Genomic DNA, 21,424 nt, shown 5'->3' with positions numbered 1-21,424 from the left:
AATAGCCAAAGCAATCCTGAGAAAGAAGAATAAAGTAGGGGGATCTCTCTCCAATTTCAAGCTCGACTATAAAGCCATAGTAATCAAGACAGTTTGGTACTGGCACAAGAACAGAGCCACAGACCAGTGGAAAAGACTAGAGAATCCAGACATTAACCCAAACATATATGGTCAATTAATATTTGATAAAGGAGCCATGGACATACAATGGCAAAATGACAATCTCTTCAACAGATGGTGCTGGCAAAACTGGACAGCTACATGTAGGAGAATGAAACTGGACCTTTGTCTGACCCCATATACAAAAGTAAACTCAAAATGGATCAAAGACCTGAATGTAAGCCATGAAACCATTAAACTTGTGGAAAAAAACATAGGCAAAAACCTCAGACATAAACATGAATGATCTCTTCTTGAACATATCTCCCCTGGCAAGGAAAACAACAGCAAAAATGAACAAGTGGGACTATATTAAGCTGAAAAGCTTCTGTACAGCAAAAGACACCATCAATAGAACAAAAAGGTACCCTACAGTATGGGAGAATATATTTGTAAATGACAGATCCGATAAAGGCTTGACGTCCAAAATATATAAAGAGCTCACACGCCTCAACAAACAAAATTCAAATAATCCAACTAAAAAATGGGCAGAGGAACTGAACAGACAGTTCTCCAAAAAAGAAATACAGATGACCAACAGACACATGAAAAGATGCTCCACATCACTAATTATCAAAGAAATGGAAATTAAAACTACAATGAGGTATCACCTCACACCAGTAAGGATGGCCGCCATCCAAAAGACAAACAACAACAAATGTTGGCGAGGCTGTGGAGAAAGGGGAACCCTCCTACACTGCTGGTGGGAATGTAAACTAGTTCAACCATTGTGGAAAGCAGTATGGAGGTTCATAAAAATGCTCAAAACAGACTTACCATTTGACCCAGGAGTTCCACTCCTAGGAATTAACCCTAAGAACGCAGCAATCAAGTTTGAGAAAGACAGATGCACCCCTATGTTTATTGCAGCACTATTTACAATAGCCAAGAATTGGAAAAAACCTAAATGTCCATTGATAGATGAATGGATAAAGAAGATGTGGTACATATACACAATGGAATACTACTCAGCCATAAGAAAAGGGCAAATCCTACCATTTGCAGCAACATGGATGGAGCTGGAGGGTATTATGCTCAGTGAAATAAGCCAAGCAGAGAAAGAGAAATACCAAATGACTTCACTCATCTGTGGAGTATAAGCACAAAGGAAAAACTGAAGGAACAAAACAGCAGCGGAATCACAGAACCCAAGAATGGAATAACAGGTACCAAAGGGAAAGGGACTGGGGAGGATGGGTGGGTAGGGAGGGATAAGGGGGGGAGAGGAAGACGGGGTTATTAAGATCAGCATGCATGGGGGGGGCGGAGAAAGGGGAGGGCTGTACAACACAGAGAAGACAAGTAGTGATTCTACAACATTTAGCTATGCTGATGGACAGTGACTGTAAAGGGGTTTATAGCGGGGACCTGGTATAGGGGAGAGCCTAGTAAACATAATATTCTTCATGTAAGCGTAGATTAAAGATAACAAAAAAAAAAAAAAAAAGAAAGAAAGAAAGAAAAGGGGTATTACTCCATGATAGGATAAAACTAACTGCCAATCAATGATTAATGCATGCTTTAAATATTCTTAATTTTGATCATTTAACAGGTGTCAGATGATCGGCTATGGAGGTACACTTTTCTGATAATATTCCTTTCTCTTAAAAAAAAAAAAAGCAGTTCCTGCGTGGTGACCTCCAGTGAGTTCTACACAATGGTATAAAGGGCAAATCAATGTCTGGGCAAAGGGTCTGTTTGTGTTTATACAGAGGATCAAAGCCTAATTTGGCTACCCAGAAAATGAACTAAGATATGATATGAAGAAGAACTTCCAACATCAGCACTCTCTGGAAGAGTCATACCAGAAGATGATCATCATAAAACCTCAACAAAGATCCAGGCGATGCTGCAGTTGTAGCTGCATTCATCCCACCAGTTCCTGGACTTGCCACTGGAATGAAGAAGGAGATATCTAAGCTGGCCTGTGCATACAGTAAAACAACAAATTTGACTGGATCTACACTGTTGGAACTCAACCAAGAATTAGGAGAAGTGCAAGTTGTAGCGCTCCAAAATCTTACAACTACAGACTATCTACTGTTAAAAGAACATATGGGATGTGAACAGTTCCCAGGAATGGGCTGTTTTGATTTGTCTGATTTCTCTCAGACTGTTCAAGTACAGTTGGACAATATCCATCATATCATAGACAAATTTTCACAAATGCCTAGGGTGCCTAACTGGTTTTCTTGGCCTCACTGGAGATGGCTGGTAATTATAGGTCTGCTTTGGTTATGTAACTGTATTCCTATTTTGTTAATGTGTGTGCGCAATTTAATTAGTAGTTTAAAACCTATACATGCTTAAATTACTCTAAAAGAAGATATGTCAAAGAAATAATCAACCTTCCCATGTTTTCTTCCATCTGCTACCTCTATAGCTTTTCTTCTTCCTTTCAAATTACAACCCTTAAATAGAATTCGTTCCTCATATCAAATTTACCGAGTATCATCATTCCTCCAAGTGCTAAAGATACCTCAAGTCAAATGCTGGGCATAGAAGCCACAGGGCATAAATCTGCAAAGAAGTAAAAAGCTAACCTTTTCAAACAATATGGCTTCTCTCTCACTTACCAACTTTGCATTTCCCTGTATGGCCCCGGAAGATGACTGGTTAGCCAGAGACGGGTAAGATTCCTCAAGGGAGGAACAACCTAAGACAGGCACAGTCGCAGGGGGGGCCATCAGGTGAGAAATTGGGGATCAACAGAGGTGAGGCTTAGAACCTCACGCCCCCTGTTCTGAGAGAAATCTTCTGCATCTGTGGATGTTTTATTGCCCTTGTCTAGCTTGGATTAACACATAGTCTACAGGCACACACCTGACCATCTACATTTGCTCTCTTACAACACTAAACTAAGTTTTCTACCTTTACCTTACATCAACCTACCACTTCAGCATTTTATTAAAAATAATAATAACAATAACAATAAAAGGAGAAATGTGGGATCCACATGTAAATCAAGTATAAAAATCAAATGAATATTCATATTTGACCTGATTGTTTATAGTTCATAATGCGTGATCAATACCAAAAGTTTCTGTGATGACTGCCCTTGTACTGTTCACTATGTAAGAACTTATTCACTATGTAAGAATTTGTACACCATGTAAGAACTTGTTCGTTATGCTTCAGAAGATTGGAGACTGACGAGAATTAGGCTTGGGGTGTATTAATGATTGTGCATTGAGCATTGACTCCCCTATACAGAATTCTATTGTTGTTAACAACCATTTGATCAATAAATATGAGAGATGCCCTCTCAAAAAAGAAAAAATATATATAAACAGGCATAAATATATGTATACATTTATGTATGTGTATTTTCTATTTTTTAGGCTCAGTTTGCTGAAAAGGCTTAGAAACAGACACACCAGTAGCAACAAACATAGGTAAGATGCGTATCTTGGCTTCTAAATACCAACTTCCACTAAAAGAAATAGGGTCCCTTGGATAAAAACCTGTTACACAAAATGTAAAGAAGTGCTCAAAGAATACTTCTTTGACAAAGTAAAAGGGACATATCAAAATGACAAAGGAGAACTTATACATAAAACCTATATACAATTGTTCATTGCTACTTTATTAGCAATAGCAAAATAATGAAAACAATCAAATGTCCTTCAAAAGATGAATGGCTGAATGAACCCTGGTATATCCAAACAATGAAATACTACTCAGCAATAAAAATGAATACACTAGGGTACATCAACAATCTGAATGGGGTTCAAAGGCATTGTATCTAGTAAAAAGAAGTTTATCTCAAAAGGTTATATACTGTGTTGTTCCATTTATATAAATTTTCAAAATGACAGAATGATGAAGAACAGACTAGTGGTTTCCAGGGCAGAGAGACAGGGTAGGGAAGAATAGTGTGGAGGATGTGAATACAAAGAGGTACACAAGAGAGTTCTTTTGTGGTGATGGAATAGTTCTGCATCTTGCTTGTTGTAGTGGTTACACAAATCTACATAAGGGACAAAAATAAATAAATCTATACATACACATACATATATATGCACACAAATGACTGCAGGTATTTAGAAAATGGTGAAAACTGAATATGGTATTTAATCTCATTAGCAGTAATGTACCAACATCAATTACCTGCTTGGATAAACACAGCCAAGTAAGATGTCGCCATTGGGTAAAGCTGGGTGAAGGGGAAATGAGACTCTGTATAATTTTTACAAATTCTAATGATCTATATTTCAGAGATTAAAAAGTTAAAAAAACAAAAGAGGCCACAGGAGCCAATCTGAAAGCACCTCTGCTGGCCAAATGTGGGACACACTGAACAAAATGATAAAAATGGATCATAACTCATTGTATAAAGTAAGAATCCACAGCCTATTCTGATACAAACAAATATGTAAATAAGCAGATGAGGAAGCAAGGAAAGCTCTTCTTTACAATATAATGCAAACTACTAAATATAGGAGGAACAACAGTTAGGAAATCATTGGTAGATGTCAAAACTAGTGGGTAGAAGTTTGATGAGGAGCACAGTATCAAATTATTTTCTCACAAATTTCCTAACATTACAAAGGGAAAATAGTGATTATATAATCAAGAAATCTGATGAACTCTACCTTAACCAAGTTATCCACATTAACATTATCAATACTGGAACAAACCAACATAATGTGCCTTCTGATATGATAATTATTAAGGAAAAAAACACCACAAGGAAACATCAGAGAAACCAAAGCTAAAGAACATTCTACAAAACAACCCCTTCTCTACAAATACAAATGTGTGTGTGTGCACATCTGTGTGTATCAAGACCTAGAAAAAATAGTGAAAGTAAGGAACTGTTGGTCAAATAGACAAATAGATGTCAAAGAGGCATAATAACTGAATTCAATGTGTGATCCTTCAACAGAATCCTTGACTGGCAGGGGAAGGGAGGAAAAGGTATAAAGCACATTACTGGAACACTTGTCTACATTTGAGTATGTAATGTAGATCAGATAATAATACTGTATCAGTGTTAAATGTCCTGGTTTTGCTAAATGTACAGAGTTTATATAAGAGAATGTTCTTGTTTTTAGACACTGAAATATTTAGGGGTAAACAAGAACAATGTCTCCAATTTACTCTCAAATAGTTCCAAAGCTATGTATTTTTACAAACACACACACACAATGCAGAGATTATAAAGCAAATAAGGCAGAATGTAAACAACTGGTGATTCTGAATAAAAGATATACGGGAGTTCCTTGAACTATTTTATTTCAGTATCGAAATAGGTTGGGAGGAAAAAAGCCCACACAAAACCATATTCACAGTAAGCAGTGATTTATTTCAGCAAAACATCACTGATCATATTCAATTCATACTGCTGAATAGGAAAAAATATTGGCAATTCTTATGCTTTTATCTTTAATATAAACTGTATAATGATCCATTTTTCATATTCCAAACTCTTAGTTACATTTAAGTTATATATTAACTAAGAAACAACTGCTCAGTTTTGATCATTCTTCTCAATGAACACTCCATACCTTGCAGTTTGTTCAGTGCTTTCTAATTTCCATTATGATTTCTTCACTAACTCATTATTTATTTTAAAGTATTTTCTTTAAATTTTTAAAAAACATGACATGATGAATCCAATTAAAAAATGGGCAGAGGAGCTGAATAGACAGTTCTCTAAAGAAGAAATCCAGATGGCCAACAGGCACATGAAAAGATGCTCCACATCACTAATCATCAGAGAAATGCAAATTAAAACCACAATGAGATATCACCTCACACCAGTAAGGATCACCATCATCAAAAAGACAAACAACAACAAATGTTGGCGAGGTTGTGGAGAAAGGGGAACCCTCCTACACTGCTGGTGGGAATGTAAATTAGTTCAACCATTGTGAAAAGCAGTGTGGAGGTTCCTCAGAATGCTCAAAATAGAACTACCATTTGACCCAGGAATTCCACTTCTAGGAATTTACCCTAAGAATGCAACACTCCAGTTTGGAAAAGACAGATGCACCCCTATGTTTATCGCTGCACTGTTTACAATAGCCAAGATATGGAAAAAACCTAAACGTCCGTCAGTAGATGAATGGATAAAGAAGATGTGGTACATATACACAATGGAATATTACGCAACCATAAGAAAAAAACAGATCCTACCATTTGCAACAACATGGATGGAGCTAGAGGGTATTATGCTCAGTGAAATAAGCCAGGTGGAGAAAGACAAGTACCAAATGATTTCACTCATATGTGGAGTACAAGAACAAAGGAAAACTGAAGGAACAAAACAGCAGCAGAATCACAGAACCCAAGAATGGACTAATAGTTACCAAAGGGAAAGGGACTGGGGTGGATGGGTGGGAAGGGAGGGATAAAGGCGGGAAAAAGAAAGGGGGCATTACGATTAGCATGTATAGTACGTGGGGGGCACAGGGAGGGATGTGCAACACAGAGAAGACAAGTAGTGATTTTACAGCATCTTACCATGCAGATGGACAGTGACTGTGAAGGGGTATGTGGGGGGGACTTGGTGAAGAGGGGAGCCTAGTAAACATAATGTTCTTTCCGTAATTGTAGATTAATGATACCAAAATAAATAAATAAATAAATAAACATGACATGATGATAACAATTTACATTAATTTCTGTCTTGCCTGAGCATTTCAGCCCCAGGCAAACTCACTATTTGATTCAGTGAGACTGAGATATGAAAACAAACATTCTTGGGGTAAAAGGGTTTATACCCAGCTTTACTCTCCCAAAAGTAGGTCAAGCACTAGAATCACGTCTACATCCAGCAGTCTGCAGGTCTGTAATCCACCTTCATCTCTGCCTCCTCCCAGAGCACTGGACAGAGCTCTTTATATAGTGACTGTCAATAATAGCTTATTGCCTACAGGTGTGGAAACATTAGCCTAGCAGGCCAATTACACCATTGAGTCACATAGGGTCAGGTGAGGATCCTGGCGGTAGGAACTTCCCATTTCCCTACAATTTCTAACTTTATTGCTTTGTACTTAAAGACTATGTCTTGCTTGAGGGTTTCAGCCCTGGGCAAGTTCACTCTTGATTCAGTGAAACCAAAAAATGACAATGGAACATTCTTGGGATGAAAGGGTTTATACTCAGCTTTATTCTCATGGTGGCAGGTCAAGTGCTAGAATCCCGTCTGCCTCAGAGCAAGTCTGCATGCAGCAAGTTGATCTCTGCCTCTGGGCCTCTCCATCTCAGCCTCTGTCCTAGAGGCTGTCACCATTCCAGTCCTGCTCTCCTGCAGCCATGCAGCCCAGAGCACTAGGCAGAGCTCTTTATAGAGAATCAATAATAACATATTGCCCACATGTGTGCAGTGAGCATGCTGACCAGAGTCAGGTGAGAATCTTGGCCACAGGAACTTCCATTTTCTCTACAGACTATTAAATCTTGGACATTTGTTGATATATTTTTAATTTGTGGCTCAGTATTTCATTTTTTAATTGGCACTTTTAAAGTGTTCTTTTAAATGCAGGGTGCAGAGTTGTACATATATATATGTATACACACATATACACACATATATACACATACATTTGTATATCCATTAAATTTCAAAATATAACATGCTGTTCAAAAAAAATAAGGAACACATAACAAAGGCATTAGTCCTATCTTGTCAATGGCTTCCAGCCCTGGGCAAGTTCACTATGGATTCAATGAGTCCAAAAAATGACAGTGGAACATTCTTGGGGTGAAAGGGTTTATACCCAATTTATTCCCAGGGTGGCAGGTCAATCACTAGAATCCCATCCACTCAGAGCAAGCCTGCATGCAGCAAGCCGGTCTCTGCCTCTGGGCCTCTCTACCCCCACAGCCTTCTCAGTCTCTGTCCTCAGCACTGCCACCATTCCAGCCTCTGCTCTGCTCTCCTGTAGCCTTGCAGCTGTGCCACCATGTCACGCCCAGAGCACTGGGCAGAGCTCTTTTATAGAGAGTCAATAACAACATACTGCCCACATGTGTGTAGTGAGCTAGCTGACCAGGGCCAGGTGAGAACTAGCCACAGGAACCTTCACTTTATCCACACTCCACCCCTCCAGGATTCTCACCTCTCGATCTATGTGCCCTCAATCCTCTGCAATAGTCCCTGTGAAAGGAAGCTGGAACACTGTAAAAGAACCATGGGTGGGCCTTACAATACCCACCTTCTCCAGCCTGTCCAGCAAAAAGTCTTGCAAACACAAGGCCAGTCTTGTTGCTTTATCTCTGCCTTCTACTTCATCCTCAGCAGCTGGAACTGCTGCTCTGGTCTCAGTTGTTGCCACAGGGAATTTCTCTCTGTCTGCTCCTGCCTTTTCAAACTAACCCACATCTGGGTCCTTGTGACCTTCACAGGGCCCATTAATTCTTCCTTCAAGAAGCAGACCGTATTTCCTTTGTACTTGAGCCTGAGCATAGAAGTAGAGCATGGAGCGCTCCACAACCTGAGGAGAGGGCTGCACCGCTGCTGAATGAACCCGTGGTTGCCAAGTCCTTCTGGCTTTCCACCAGCTTTCAACCAAGTGGGGTCTCAACCGAGAAGGGGCCGATGCCTCCAGCACCAGCAGGGCCTCCACCCCCACCTGTCCATCAAACCTCCACTCCTCCATTTCTGGGGCTGACAGCTCCACTACATCTTTCTCTTGCCCCACAGCACCTGGCAACCTGCACTCCCATACTGCTTCTTCTCGTGCTGCTCCTTCTCAGGTGGCTGCTCCCTCTCGGGCCACCATGACATCCTTTACCATTTCCACAGCACTTCATAGTGATGCCACTCAGTCAGCAACAAATTTTCTTTATCTTGGGGTGGACCCCAGTCCTCCACCCCTTCACAGTACCACATGTCCACAGGGGGACACTCGAATGTCTCCCCATCCATAGGTGCAGCCTGCTGAAACACTCTTTCCATAAGGGCAGCCTTTTCTTTTCCTTGGTCACCAATGAACCCTGCCGACTATCACCAATTGTCTTGCCAATGGGTTTCAGCCCCAGCCAAGTTCACTATGGATTCAATGTGACCAAAGAAATGAGAGTAGAACATTCTTGGGATGAAAGGGTTTATACCCTACTTTATTTCCAAGGTGGCAAGTAAAGCACTAGAATCCCATCCACTCAGAGTGACTGTGCATGCAGCAAGCCCGTCTCTGCCTCTGGGCCCCTCTACCCCTGCAACTCTCTCAGTCTCCGTCCTTGGTGCTTGCCACCATTCCAGTCTCTGCGATCTTGCAGCCTTGCAGCCAAGCTACTGTCTGATCCAGAATCTGGGTGGAGCTCTTTTTTTATATAGAGTCAATAGCAATGTATTGCCCACACATGTGTAGTGAGATAGCCAACCAGGGCCAGGTGAGAATCCTGGCCACAGGAACCTTCACTTTATCTACAGTCCTTACTAGGCCTCTGGTGGTATAGGCTTCAGAAGATCAAGACAGGTTCACTCAGAACTAGATGAAGGGTGATTTCTCCAATTGAAACACATGTGTGGTGAAATCACTATGAAGCAGATTTCTTAGGCCTGAGTTCCATAACAGTCAGTACAAACAGCTACTGACAATGCCTGCTAACAAGCACAGGTGGGTGTAATATCAGTAAATATAGTCCATACACAATTCATACTGAATAGTCAAAATCATGGTCCTGGTCCTCAAAAGAGGGAAAATTTTAAGAGATGACACATTAGTAGGTCCTCCCACCCCTGGCTAGAAATCATAAACATACCATGCCAAAATTAATTTCTTGCTCAGAGAGTCCTCCCAGCTGATTTTAAGTCCATAGGTAACCTTCACCACAACTGGCATCCTGGTGAGCCTATCAGCCGCTCAGCCTCCACTCAGTTCCTGCTATGACCTTTGATAGAATTATGTTCTGGGAACGTAACTGCCTGCCTGAGACCATTGTTTCTGGTGATGGGAACAGCTTGGGTTTGGGGGTTTCTTCCCAAAATTTCATAACTAAGGGTCAAAGCTGGCAACCTGCACTCCCATACTGCTTCTTCTCGTGCTGCTCCTTCTCGGGCAGCTGACTTTTAAAGGAGAATGAAAAGTGAGGCATGCAAGATCTGAATTTCAAACAATATAACTTCTGAGACCATGAGAATATTTTACCTATCCCTATTGTGAAACAGTCCAAACTGCCATGGCTAAAAGAATCAAAGCTTTATCTAGAATTCATAACCTCTCCAGCTAATATTTAATCAAAATATTCACAAAATTAGGAAGAACATTGATTTCTTTGGACTTCTAAGAGAAAGAATATGACCTAGGAGTTCATATCTCTAGGTCCTTTGGACTTTATCACATTTGGACTTGAAATTTGAGATGTGTGTTTATGCAGTTTACTACTGAATATATCTTAGCGCCATAATTTAACCTCAGTGAAGAATCTCTAATATTTCAATAGACAACATGATTGGCCATAATTTGATGTTGGTCACAGAAAAGAACACATTTCAGAATTGAGCATAACACTTTATTAAAACTGATATTAAGGTACTATTTTGACCCATTTTTGAAACTTCTTGGGGGGCAAAATCCAAACTACCTACAGGTGATCCCAGAATAAATATCCACAGTAACACGGTTGGGATTTGGATGGCAGACTTCAAGTCAGTTAAACTACCAAACAGCTAATATATCCTTCCTCAAGAGGGGCTCCACATCCACCCTGATAGATCAAAGGCTTGGTGATTAAGCTCAGAGTCAAGAATGGAAAACAGAGGAATGCTGGGAGGATCAAATCTCCCCCACTCCTGATGTTTCCACTCACATTTAAAGGATTCACTCACTTAGGATAATATTTAGCCTCTCACAAGAAGGTGGAAAAGGTAACAAAATGGATTCTTCCCTAGAACCTCTGGAGGGAGAACTGCTGCCACCTTGAGTTCACGTGATAATGATTTTGGACTTCTGGCTTCAACCACTATGAAAGAGTAAGTATCTGTTGTTTTAAGCCACCTAGTTTGTGTAATTTGTTACAGCAAACACAGGAAACTAACACAAATACCAAAGGATGTCAACAGAAAATTTGCAGTCTACAGAGGAAAATATATGCCCAATAAACATGAAAACTTCTCAACATCAATAGTAGTCAAAGAATTGAAAAATAAAATGACACCACTTCCTGATTATCAGTTTGATAGGGATTAAACCCAATGTAACACTCACTTCTGGTACAAGGAGGCAATGAAACAGACACTTTGTATATCAGAACAACGCTTCTACACAATAATCTGGCAAAATATAGCTCAAGATGTTCTTATTCTGACCCAATAATCAAAATAGGTTAAGAATGTTATTACTCTTGACCGAAAAATACTACTCTTAAGAATCTATATGCAAGATAATCAAGACTACAAATATTTTATACAAATAAAATACAAGCCTTAAAAATTGTATCTTTGAAAAATATTTAACATGAAAAACTTCTATTACATAGTTTTAAGTTTAAAAAGGGAAAGATACAAACTGAATAGAAAGTATGATCCCAGTTACAGAAAAGACTGAAATAAACTACATAAAAATATTAAAAGTGTATTGGATAATGAGATTACAGGGGTTCTATTTTCTAACCTATCTATATTTCTTGGCACTTCGTATTATTTTCTATACTAAATATATAATCACTTAATCGGGGTGAAAAAAAATTCCTTCAAAACATATAGAAATGCATACAAAGAAAAGAAAAATAGAACACAAGAAAAAAAATTAGTCATTAAATTAAGAGAACAAAGACATTCCCTTAGCAACAGAATATGGCCATAGAATTTCACAGTTGGTAAGAATTTAGGAGTCTGACTTTCAATGCTATTAAGGTTACATAATCAAGAAAATAAATTAAGAAATACCTGTTTTATACAAATAATTCTCCTTTAGCGAATACTTAATTTTTAAAATGTGTATTAGCCCTCACTCTTTTTAAAAAAATTATGGATTTTTACTTTTATAAACTACCTCTATTTTCACAAGATAATTTACTCATTATACTTTATATAACCATATAAATGACTAACCAAAATTGATTTCTGTAATAAACAATATAACTAATTAGAAGTATAAAAGTGAAAGATGATCTACAAATACTTAAGAAGATTAGATATGTTCAAGAGCCTTGAAACAAAATTTTTTAAATTACAGCAAAAGAAGTAATAAATATAAAATATTAAGAAAACCTGGGGCTGTAATAAAGCAACTTATATTTTTTTAAAAACCACTATACATAGAAGGCAGATTATTCAGAATCTGATTTACCTTTTAAACATATGCAAAAGAAAGGCTGTCAAAGTGTCAAGCTAATTTTACTTCTGTAGTGGTTAAAAACTTTAAAAGGACTTTAGTAGCAGAGTATATACCCTTTGTACAATAAAGATCCATGATGTCTCTAGTCTGAAACCTCTGGAAAGCAATATGGCTAATCCCCAACCAGAGCTCTTTCCTTGACGCCACACTGGGCACTCTAACCCAGCATGGCCCACAGAACTCTCTGCAGTGATGGAAATGTTCTGTGTGCTATCCAGTACAACAACCACATGTGGCTACTGAGCACTTGAAATGTGACTACTACAATGAGGAATATTTTAATCTTATATAACTTTAATCATTTTAATTGCCATTTGTGGCTAATGGCCACCATATTGGACAGTGCAAACAACCCCTTTGTGTGAACACAAATATATACTTAAGGTGTTTAATAGGCTTGTTCACATTCATTCTGTTTATTATAAAATAAACTTCTACATCGGAATGAGTTTACTTCCTCATGAATTCAACTTTCTTAGTGAATCATACAATAGGTAGATAAATACATAATCAATGTTTGATAAAGAAGATACTTTACCAGCTCCATCTGAATCCTCTACCATTGGATTTATTTCTACCATGGTTGCATCATATTTCAGGAAAAGGTTGTAAAGCTTGATCATGTTTTCTGCAGCAGAATCTACAATATTAGGTGGAAATCCCATCTTCTGTGCAAGCTGAAAACAATTTGTCTATTATAGGTATATATGCATATGTACAATCAACATAAAGTTACTGTAAATAAAAAATTCATAGTTTATCATTTAAATAAGCTTGAATCATTTGTAGTCAAATATTATCACTGAAACAGCAACTACTATTACTAACTGGTTAAAAACACTTTATTCAAAATTCTCACAAAGCAAGTAGTATACCCATTTCAAACAAGAAAAGATTCAGAGAGATAAGTGACTTGCCATTCACCTAGATTACAGTTCCAATGTTTATTCCATAGCCTCCATACTGCCTCTAAGCCTTATGGCCAACCTAAACTGAAAGAAGAGGCCTACATTTTATTAAAATTACATAGAAAAAGTGGATTGACAATCCAATGTTTCAAACAATGGCCAAAATATTAAGTCACTCTATTTTTCCTTTTAGGTAATTTATGAAATGTCTACCAAGCAATGAGGACATATCCAGCCATACAAGTATTACCACATTCATTCAAAAATCTACTGAACATTTAGTATGTGGCAGGCCCAAAAGATACAGGTATTTAAAGCTTCTAATCTAGTAGACGAGTTTACGGTCTTGAGCAGAGATTCCTAACTAGATAAACCTAAAGAGCTGTTTAAATAATACACATAGCAAGGTCCCAACCCAGCAGACCTGGCTCACAAGTTCTAGAGCAGACCAAGCATCCATAATTTTTAAAGTTCCATAAAGCAATTCAAAACCACTGGTACTGAAACTACAGGTCTATATGTTTATTCTAACTGCTGCCACTGCTCAGGAACACTGCAGGAGTTTTTTCCTCTTTTCAAATTGCTATCTAAGACTGCAATACATTTGACTTTCAATAATAGAAAATCTTAAGTTCTTTGAGAGTGAATGTGATTTTTTTACAAAAAGTCAAACGCCAATATATAAAGTGGATAATCAAGCCAAGAAATGTCATTTTGTTAAGATATTTTTACAAATTATAAATAAGAAATAAAGTATTATTTCATTAAGAAAGATTTTCACTAGGTCGCAATTTGCTACTTTAGATGTAAACATGTAAAAATTGCAACAGAACTCCGATCAACCCAGTATGACATCAATTGGCCAAATATTGTGCTAGGTACTATTTCTGTTCATCACTCAAAAAGCTATAATTTTAGTGGATTGTTCCTTTAAATATTTTTGTAAATCAAGTATTTCCTTCTCATATAAATTTAACTCTCCAGTCATTACTCTCATATAACTACCTAATGAATCAAGTCTCTGTGTTTTTTAAACATTTATACCTTTCACTTGCCTAAACAACTTGCTTTATGATTTATCAGGAAATTTCTGTTCCTCCTTTCAATCTATTTCAATACCATAAACTTAAACTTTGATATAGTTTCCCACTAACAGATACAAATTTCATTCAAACTTTAATATCCAAACTTTTAAGATGGGTCAACTTAATTTTTATATCCAAACTAAACATTTAATATAATAGCAGTATTATAAACATAACCAAGCAATGCTCACAGGCCATAGTATTAAACTTCATGGGTAGGATTTTTTGGGGGAGTTGGGATGGAAGGGAAGAAATGGAAGGGGAGAAAAAGCACACAAGAAGGACAGTACAGAAAACCAGTGAAGCTGTAGGCAAAATTTACTGTGCATGTGCATACACTGAGAAGTCCACAGTTTTTCATCAGATTCTTAAACGCATTCATAAGCCCCCCAAAATTAAAATCACTGATTAGAGGATATATAGGACACTTTCCCTAACATTCCATGCAATTTAAGGAAATAATGGAGATAGGAACATGTTAAATGCCACCAAAGGGATGTGAAATCCAGACTATGAAAATACTGAAGGATAATCACCCAATTTCTCCAACAAAAGAAAAAGGATGGAGTGAGGAAAAGGAAACCTACAAATTGGAAAAAGACCTATTAAGACAGACTAACCAATAGCAATGAAGGACCTTATATGGATCCCAACTCAAACAAATTATAAAAGCAAAAAAACTTGAAACAATTAGAAAATCTAAATGACTCGGTAAAAATGACATTAAGGAATTATCATTAATTTTACTAGGTATGACAATGGTATAATGGCTGTTTTAAAAGAACCCTTACCTTTTTAAGATACATACTGAAATATTTATGGAGGACATGAGGAAAAATATTGTAGATAATTCTAAGTTTCAATTTCAATCAAGATATTAACATGCCTTGACACTCAAAAATAATTATTTTTAAGTTTTGTCAATCACTTTGCTTGTACAACGTTATTTAATTTTAAGTATTATAATTATCCAAAAGCTAGAAGTTTTTAGGAATACAACATACCCGGACTGCTTGCTCCTTTTTGATGCCTTCTACAATATCAATAGGTTCTTTAACTATGGCCTCAGGAGTCTCAGCAGCAACATCTTCAATGTTGACACCACCCTGAGAACTTCCTATTAATACAGGACCCTAGCAGGAGGAGAAACAGCCAAAATATCTAGATTACATTTTGGACCCATCAATAAAAATTTAAAACCTATTTGTGCAAACTATCAGACTTACATATCACTCCCCACTCTTATTTTTTAATTTCCTTGAGAATTTATCCTTGCATCTCCTACAGAGTACCCCCCTTATAAATGTCCAATTGAAATAATGGAAAAGTAATGAAAATGTAGAGGAAGACAGTGTCTCACCTGTGAAGGAAAAAGAGTAAAAAAAATACATAAAACTTTTACCAAATATGTTAACAAAAGCATATATATATATATATGAAATATAACCTAACTACTTTTCACAAGAACTGAAAAAGACATGAAAGCATCGTTTAAAGAATATTAGAAAATCATGAAAACAGATTACTGACGGAAACAAGAAAGGAAAAGGAAAAAGTAAATCTAATGAACAAAAGTTACAGACTTTATAAGCTTTAGCCCAACTTCAAGCTAGTAAACAGAAAGCTACCTTTCTTAAAAGACTAGCTCTATTATCATGAACAATATAAGAAGGTAAGATATAAATACTAAATAACTAAGTGAACTTTTAAGTCGTCTAAAATCAATCAAGAAAAAAAACTTAAGGCAGAATTATCTAATAGATTTGCTAATTTATGCACAAAGCTGTAAATAATCTTAATGTACAAAAACAAAAACACTGTAAAGCCATATCACTGAAGGTTATTTAATGACAAAAATGCTCTCAGTAGTGTTATGTGGGAAACAATGATACAAAATCCTACATTCTACCTCATTAAGTGTGTTCAAATGTGAACTCACACACTATACACTCAAATAGAAAAAAGAAGAGAAATAAAATATTAAATAATAAAGTTTGTTATTTTATGTGTTACTATTTTTCAAAAAAATTTTTTAAATGAACATATTATTCTGAATCCAGAAAAAAAGTGTGATTTCATGAAAAAAAAAAAGACTAATTTCACTTGTCTATCCCAGCACCTAGTGTTTCAGTAACAAGTCATTTCAAGGTATAATGTAGAGGAATAGTATTATATTCACTATTGTTTAGAGAAAAAAAGTTCTTCAAATACTCAAAATAAGGCAACAGTCAAAAGGAAAAGAAAAAGTCTATTAATTTTTAAGTAAGTAAACTGTAATTCAAGCAAAAAAAAAAAAAAAAAAAGATTTTAAAAAGTACCAGCCTCAAAAAGAAAAACTGGGTACCTGAGAAACAGAAGTGGGTAGGAGATCTGTATTTTCCTATACATCTTTCTACCTCCTAAGTTTTATAGTATATGATTAGATTTCAAACCCATGTATAATAAAGAATTTGGCTAGCCTTTGTCCTCAGAGTCTGGGAGGCAACCTTTAAACCCTTCACTACGTCAGAAAATATATGCTAGTAAGATGACTCAAGGCAGACTCCAGGATAGTTAATATAAAGAAGATGACTCAGGTAGATGCTGGTCAGACCAGAGGGACCAAGAGTGTAATTAGAAGGTTAGAGCTTTGAGCTATGTGGTATCAGCCCATCCTTGTGGAACAGAAGGGGCCTGGAGACTAAGTTAACTGACTGGCCAATGATGCAATCAATCATGCCTACTTAATAAATCAAAAAAATAAATAAACCCTCTGATCAGTCAGCAAGATGGTAGACCAGGAAACCCAAGACCTCACTTTCCCACAGAAACACTAACTTAACAACAATATATGATCCAAATTTATTATTATGAGAATGATTCTTTTATAAGATGGTTACAAGCCAGTCAGGACATTGTAGTACCCCAGGCAAGTTCAACTGCAATGAAATGGATAAGAAAAGCCATTTCATTTCATACATGTCAGCCTCTACCTCAGGCCTACACAGCTTGAAATCAGTACAAACAGCCCAAAGCTGAGCTTCTCCCTTGGGAGGGTAAGAGAAGCATGGAATGTGTATCCAACACTCCTGCTTTTCAGGGGACTATCCAAGGAACTGGTTTCTGTCTCACTTGACTTGCAGGGCTGACTGTGAACCTGCATACTTTGAATGCATGGGAAGCCACCAAAAACAAAAGACAGCCCAGCGGCTTATGACAGCACCAGAGAACTTGTAATACTGCAGAAAGAAGCTCACACAGCTCATCAAAGTTGGGAAAAAGCACCCAGCTCATGGCTTTCTTTTTTTTTAACAACTCACCAGAAAAAGAAGAACAAACTAAACCCAAAATTAGCATAAAGAAGGAAATAATAAAGATTGGAGCTGAAATAAATGAAATAGAGAACAAACAATAGAAATAAATTAACAAAATTAAGGTGGTTCACTGAAAAGATCAACAAAATCTACAAACCCTTAGCTAGCCTAACTAGCTAAGTTAGTTCTCTCTTCTCTCTTTTGAGGAGAGAGAAGACTCAAATAACAAAAAGAAAGAAAGAAAGAAAGAAAAAAGAGGGGGATGGGGGAAGGCTCAAATAATGAAAATCAGAAAAGAAAGCGATCACAACTCATGCCACAGAAATAAAAGGGATCAAAAGAAGCTACTATGAACAATAACACACCAAGAAACTGGAGAACCAAGAAATGGATACATTTACAGAAACAAACAATCCACCAAAAATGACTCATGAATTCATGAAAAGTCTGAATAGACCTACAAGTAAAAAGATTAAATCACTAATCAAAAACCTCTCAAGAAAGAAAACTCCAAAACAGATGGATCCACTGAAGAATTCCACCAAATACTTAAAGAACTAACACCAATCTTTCAAACTTTTCCAACAGAGGGAACACTTCCAAACTCATTCTAATTAATGAAGCCAGCAGTATCCTTTGAAACCAAAATCAGAGATACCACAAGAAAACTACTGACAGTATCCCTGATGAACACCAATGCAAAAACTCTCAACAAAATATTAGCAAACCAAATTCAACAACACATAAAAAGGACTATACAAGATCAAATGGAATTTATTCCTGGAATTCAAGGATGGTTTGACATATGATAATCAATCAGTGTAATATACCACATTAACTGAATCACGACCAAAAACAACATAGTCCTCTCAACTGATGTAGAAAAAGCATTTGCAAAAATTCAACATCCTTCCATAAAAACACAACAAACTAGGAATATTAGAAATTACCTCAATAAAGGCCTTATATAAAAAGGCTACAATATCATACTCAATTGGTGAACAACTGAAAGCTTGCCTTCTAAGATTAAGAAAAAGGCAAGAACACCTTCTGTCTCCATGTTATTCAACACAGTACTAGAAGTCCTAGTTAGAGCAACCAGACAAGAAAAAGAAATAAAAGGCATCCAAATAGGAAAGGAAGAAGTAAAATTATATCTGCTCACACATCACATGATCTTATACATAGAAAATCCTAAAGAACCTACAAAAAACTATTTAAGAACTAATAAACAAGTTAGGCAGAGTTACAGGATACCAAATCAACCCTCAAATATGTCTTGCATTCCTATACACTAACAATGTGCAATGCAAAAGGAAATTAAGAAAAGGAGCTGCCCATTTACAACAGCATCAAAAAAAAGTATTTAGAAATAAACTTAATCAAGGAGATGAAAGACTAGTACACTGAAAACTATGGAACATTGCTGAATGAAACTGAGGAAGACACAAATAAGTAGAAAGACATACTGTGTTCATACATTGGATAATGTCAATCTACAGATTAAATGCAATCCCTATTAAAATCTCACTAGCATTTTTCCCCAATATAATCTTTTTTTCCATTGTCCATTTTTTGCAGTAATAGAAAAAAATCACCTTAAAATTCACATGGAATCTCATAGGACCCTGAATACCCAAAATAATCTTGAGAAAGAAAAACAAAGCTTGGAGGCCTCATATATTCTGATTTCAAAACATATTATAATGCTATTGTAATCAAAGCAGCATGGTTCTCATGCAAAAACATATAAAGACCAAAGGAACATAATAAAAAACCTAGAAATAAACCCTTCTATATATGGTCTTTGACAAAGTTGCTAAGGCTACACAAGGAGGAAAGGATAGTCTCATCAACAAATGATGTTGGGGAAACTGGACATCCACATGCAAAATAACCTGAGCCCTTACCCTATACCTTGTACAAAAATTAATTCAAATTGAATTAAAAACCTAAATGTAAGATCTGAACCTATAAAACTCCTCAAAGGAAACACAGGAGAAAAGCTTCATGACATTAATTTGGTGATAATTTCTTGGATAAGCCATCAAAGCAAAGGCAACAAAAGCAAAAACAGACAAATGAGAATATATCAAACTTTAAAATTCTACACAGCAGAAGAAACAGAGTGAAAAGGTAATCTACTAAGTGGCAAAATATCTGCAAACCATATGTATGCAAAGAGATTAAAATTCAAAATATATAGAGAACTACAAGCCAACAAGCAAAAACCAAACAATCCATTTTAAAAATAGGCAAAGTACTTAAATAGACATTTCTCCAAAGAAAATGTATGTCTTAGCTTAGGATACTATAAAAAAATACCACAGACTGAGTGGTTTACCCAACAGACATTTCTCACAGTTCATGATTAACACCCATGCTAACCTCCTCATCAAATGGTTTGTTCAGCCACACCTTCATATTCTCTCCTAAATAACTAATTTTTTGCAACATAGGCAAGCTGAGAATTTTTCAAATCTATAAGTCAGATTCCTTTTTGTTTAACAATCCCTTCTTTATTTCTCTCTCCTCGAATTTTACTAAAAGCAGTCAGAAGGAACCAAGCCACAACTTCAATACTTTGCTTAAAAATTGCCTCAGATAAATATTCAGTCATCATTCCCAAGTTCTACCTTCACAAAGCACTACAACATAAACACAATTCAGTCAAGTTATTTGCCACTATGACAATGATCACTTTTTCCATCATCCAATAATGTTTTTTCATCTGAGACCTCACCAAAATGATCTTTACCATCCATATTTCTACCAACATTCTATAAGTTTTCTCTATAGCTGTCCTCTTTTCTCTTTACCAGAATCTCTTTTAAAAGTCCCTTTATGACAATCTCAGCTTTTCTAGCATGTACTTCAAAACTTTTTCAGTCTCCACCACACTATCAAGTTCCAAAGCCATTTCCACATTTTTAGGTATCTGTTAGAGCAGCACCCCTCTGCACAGTACCAATTTCTGTTTTAGGTTGGGCTGCTATAACAAAATACCATACACTGCATGCTAACACAACAGACATACATTTCTTAATTCTGGAGGCAGAAGCCCCAGATAAGGTGCCAGCAGGCTTAGTTCTTGGTGAGGCCCCTCTTCGTGGCTGACAAATGGCCACCTTCTCACTGTATCCTCACAATGACAGAGAGAGCTCTGATATCTCTTCTTATCAAAGTAATCCCATTATAGGAGCCCCACCCTTAGGACCTCATCTAAACCTAATTACTAAAAGCCAAGCTTCCAAAAATCATCACATTGAGGGTTAAGCTTCAACATATGAATTTGAGGGTGGGGTAACATAAACATTCAATCCATAATGATACACATATTGGCCAAAAAGCACATGAAAAGATGTTACTAATTATTAGTATCATTAATTGTTAGGGAAATGCAAATCAAAACCACAATATTATTTCACACCCATTAGGATAACTTCTGTCAAAAGAAAGAAAAAGAAGGAAATAATGAGCATTGGTGAAGATGTGGACCAACTGGAAATCTTGTGCCCTGTTGGTAGAAATGTAAAATAGTGAAGCTTCTGTGGAAAAGACTATGGAGGTTATTTAACAAATTACACATAGAATTACCATATGGTCCAGCAATCCCACTTCTGGGTACATATCCAAAAGAACTGAAAACAAAATAGATCTCAAACAGATATTTGCACACCCATGTTCAC

The 21,424-nt window shown here is 36.6% G+C and overlaps 1 protein-coding gene across 3 annotated transcripts in view; it reads right to left on the bottom strand.

The window, feature by feature from the left end:
- The window catches only part of SUCLA2 (succinate-CoA ligase ADP-forming subunit beta), a 174,093-nt gene that overhangs the window by 128,210 nt on the left and 24,459 nt on the right, over window positions 1-21,424 (bottom strand). For all 3 annotated transcript variants that reach the window (XM_057494531.1, XM_036889707.2, XM_036889708.2), the window contains exons 5-6: window positions 15,447-15,575; window positions 12,988-13,126 (exon numbers count right to left, since the gene is read on the bottom strand). In XM_057494531.1, coding sequence (XP_057350514.1) covers window positions 12,988-13,126; window positions 15,447-15,575 — 268 coding nt within the window. The remainder of the gene's footprint in view (window positions 1-12,987; window positions 13,127-15,446; window positions 15,576-21,424) is intronic.

This window comes from Manis pentadactyla, chromosome 17 (assembly GCF_030020395.1).
Source record: "Manis pentadactyla isolate mManPen7 chromosome 17, mManPen7.hap1, whole genome shotgun sequence".
Classification (NCBI taxonomy): Eukaryota; Metazoa; Chordata; class Mammalia; order Pholidota; family Manidae; genus Manis; species Manis pentadactyla.
Note: the sequence above shows the minus strand (reverse complement) of the source record. Positions and strands in the feature narration are given on the sequence as shown.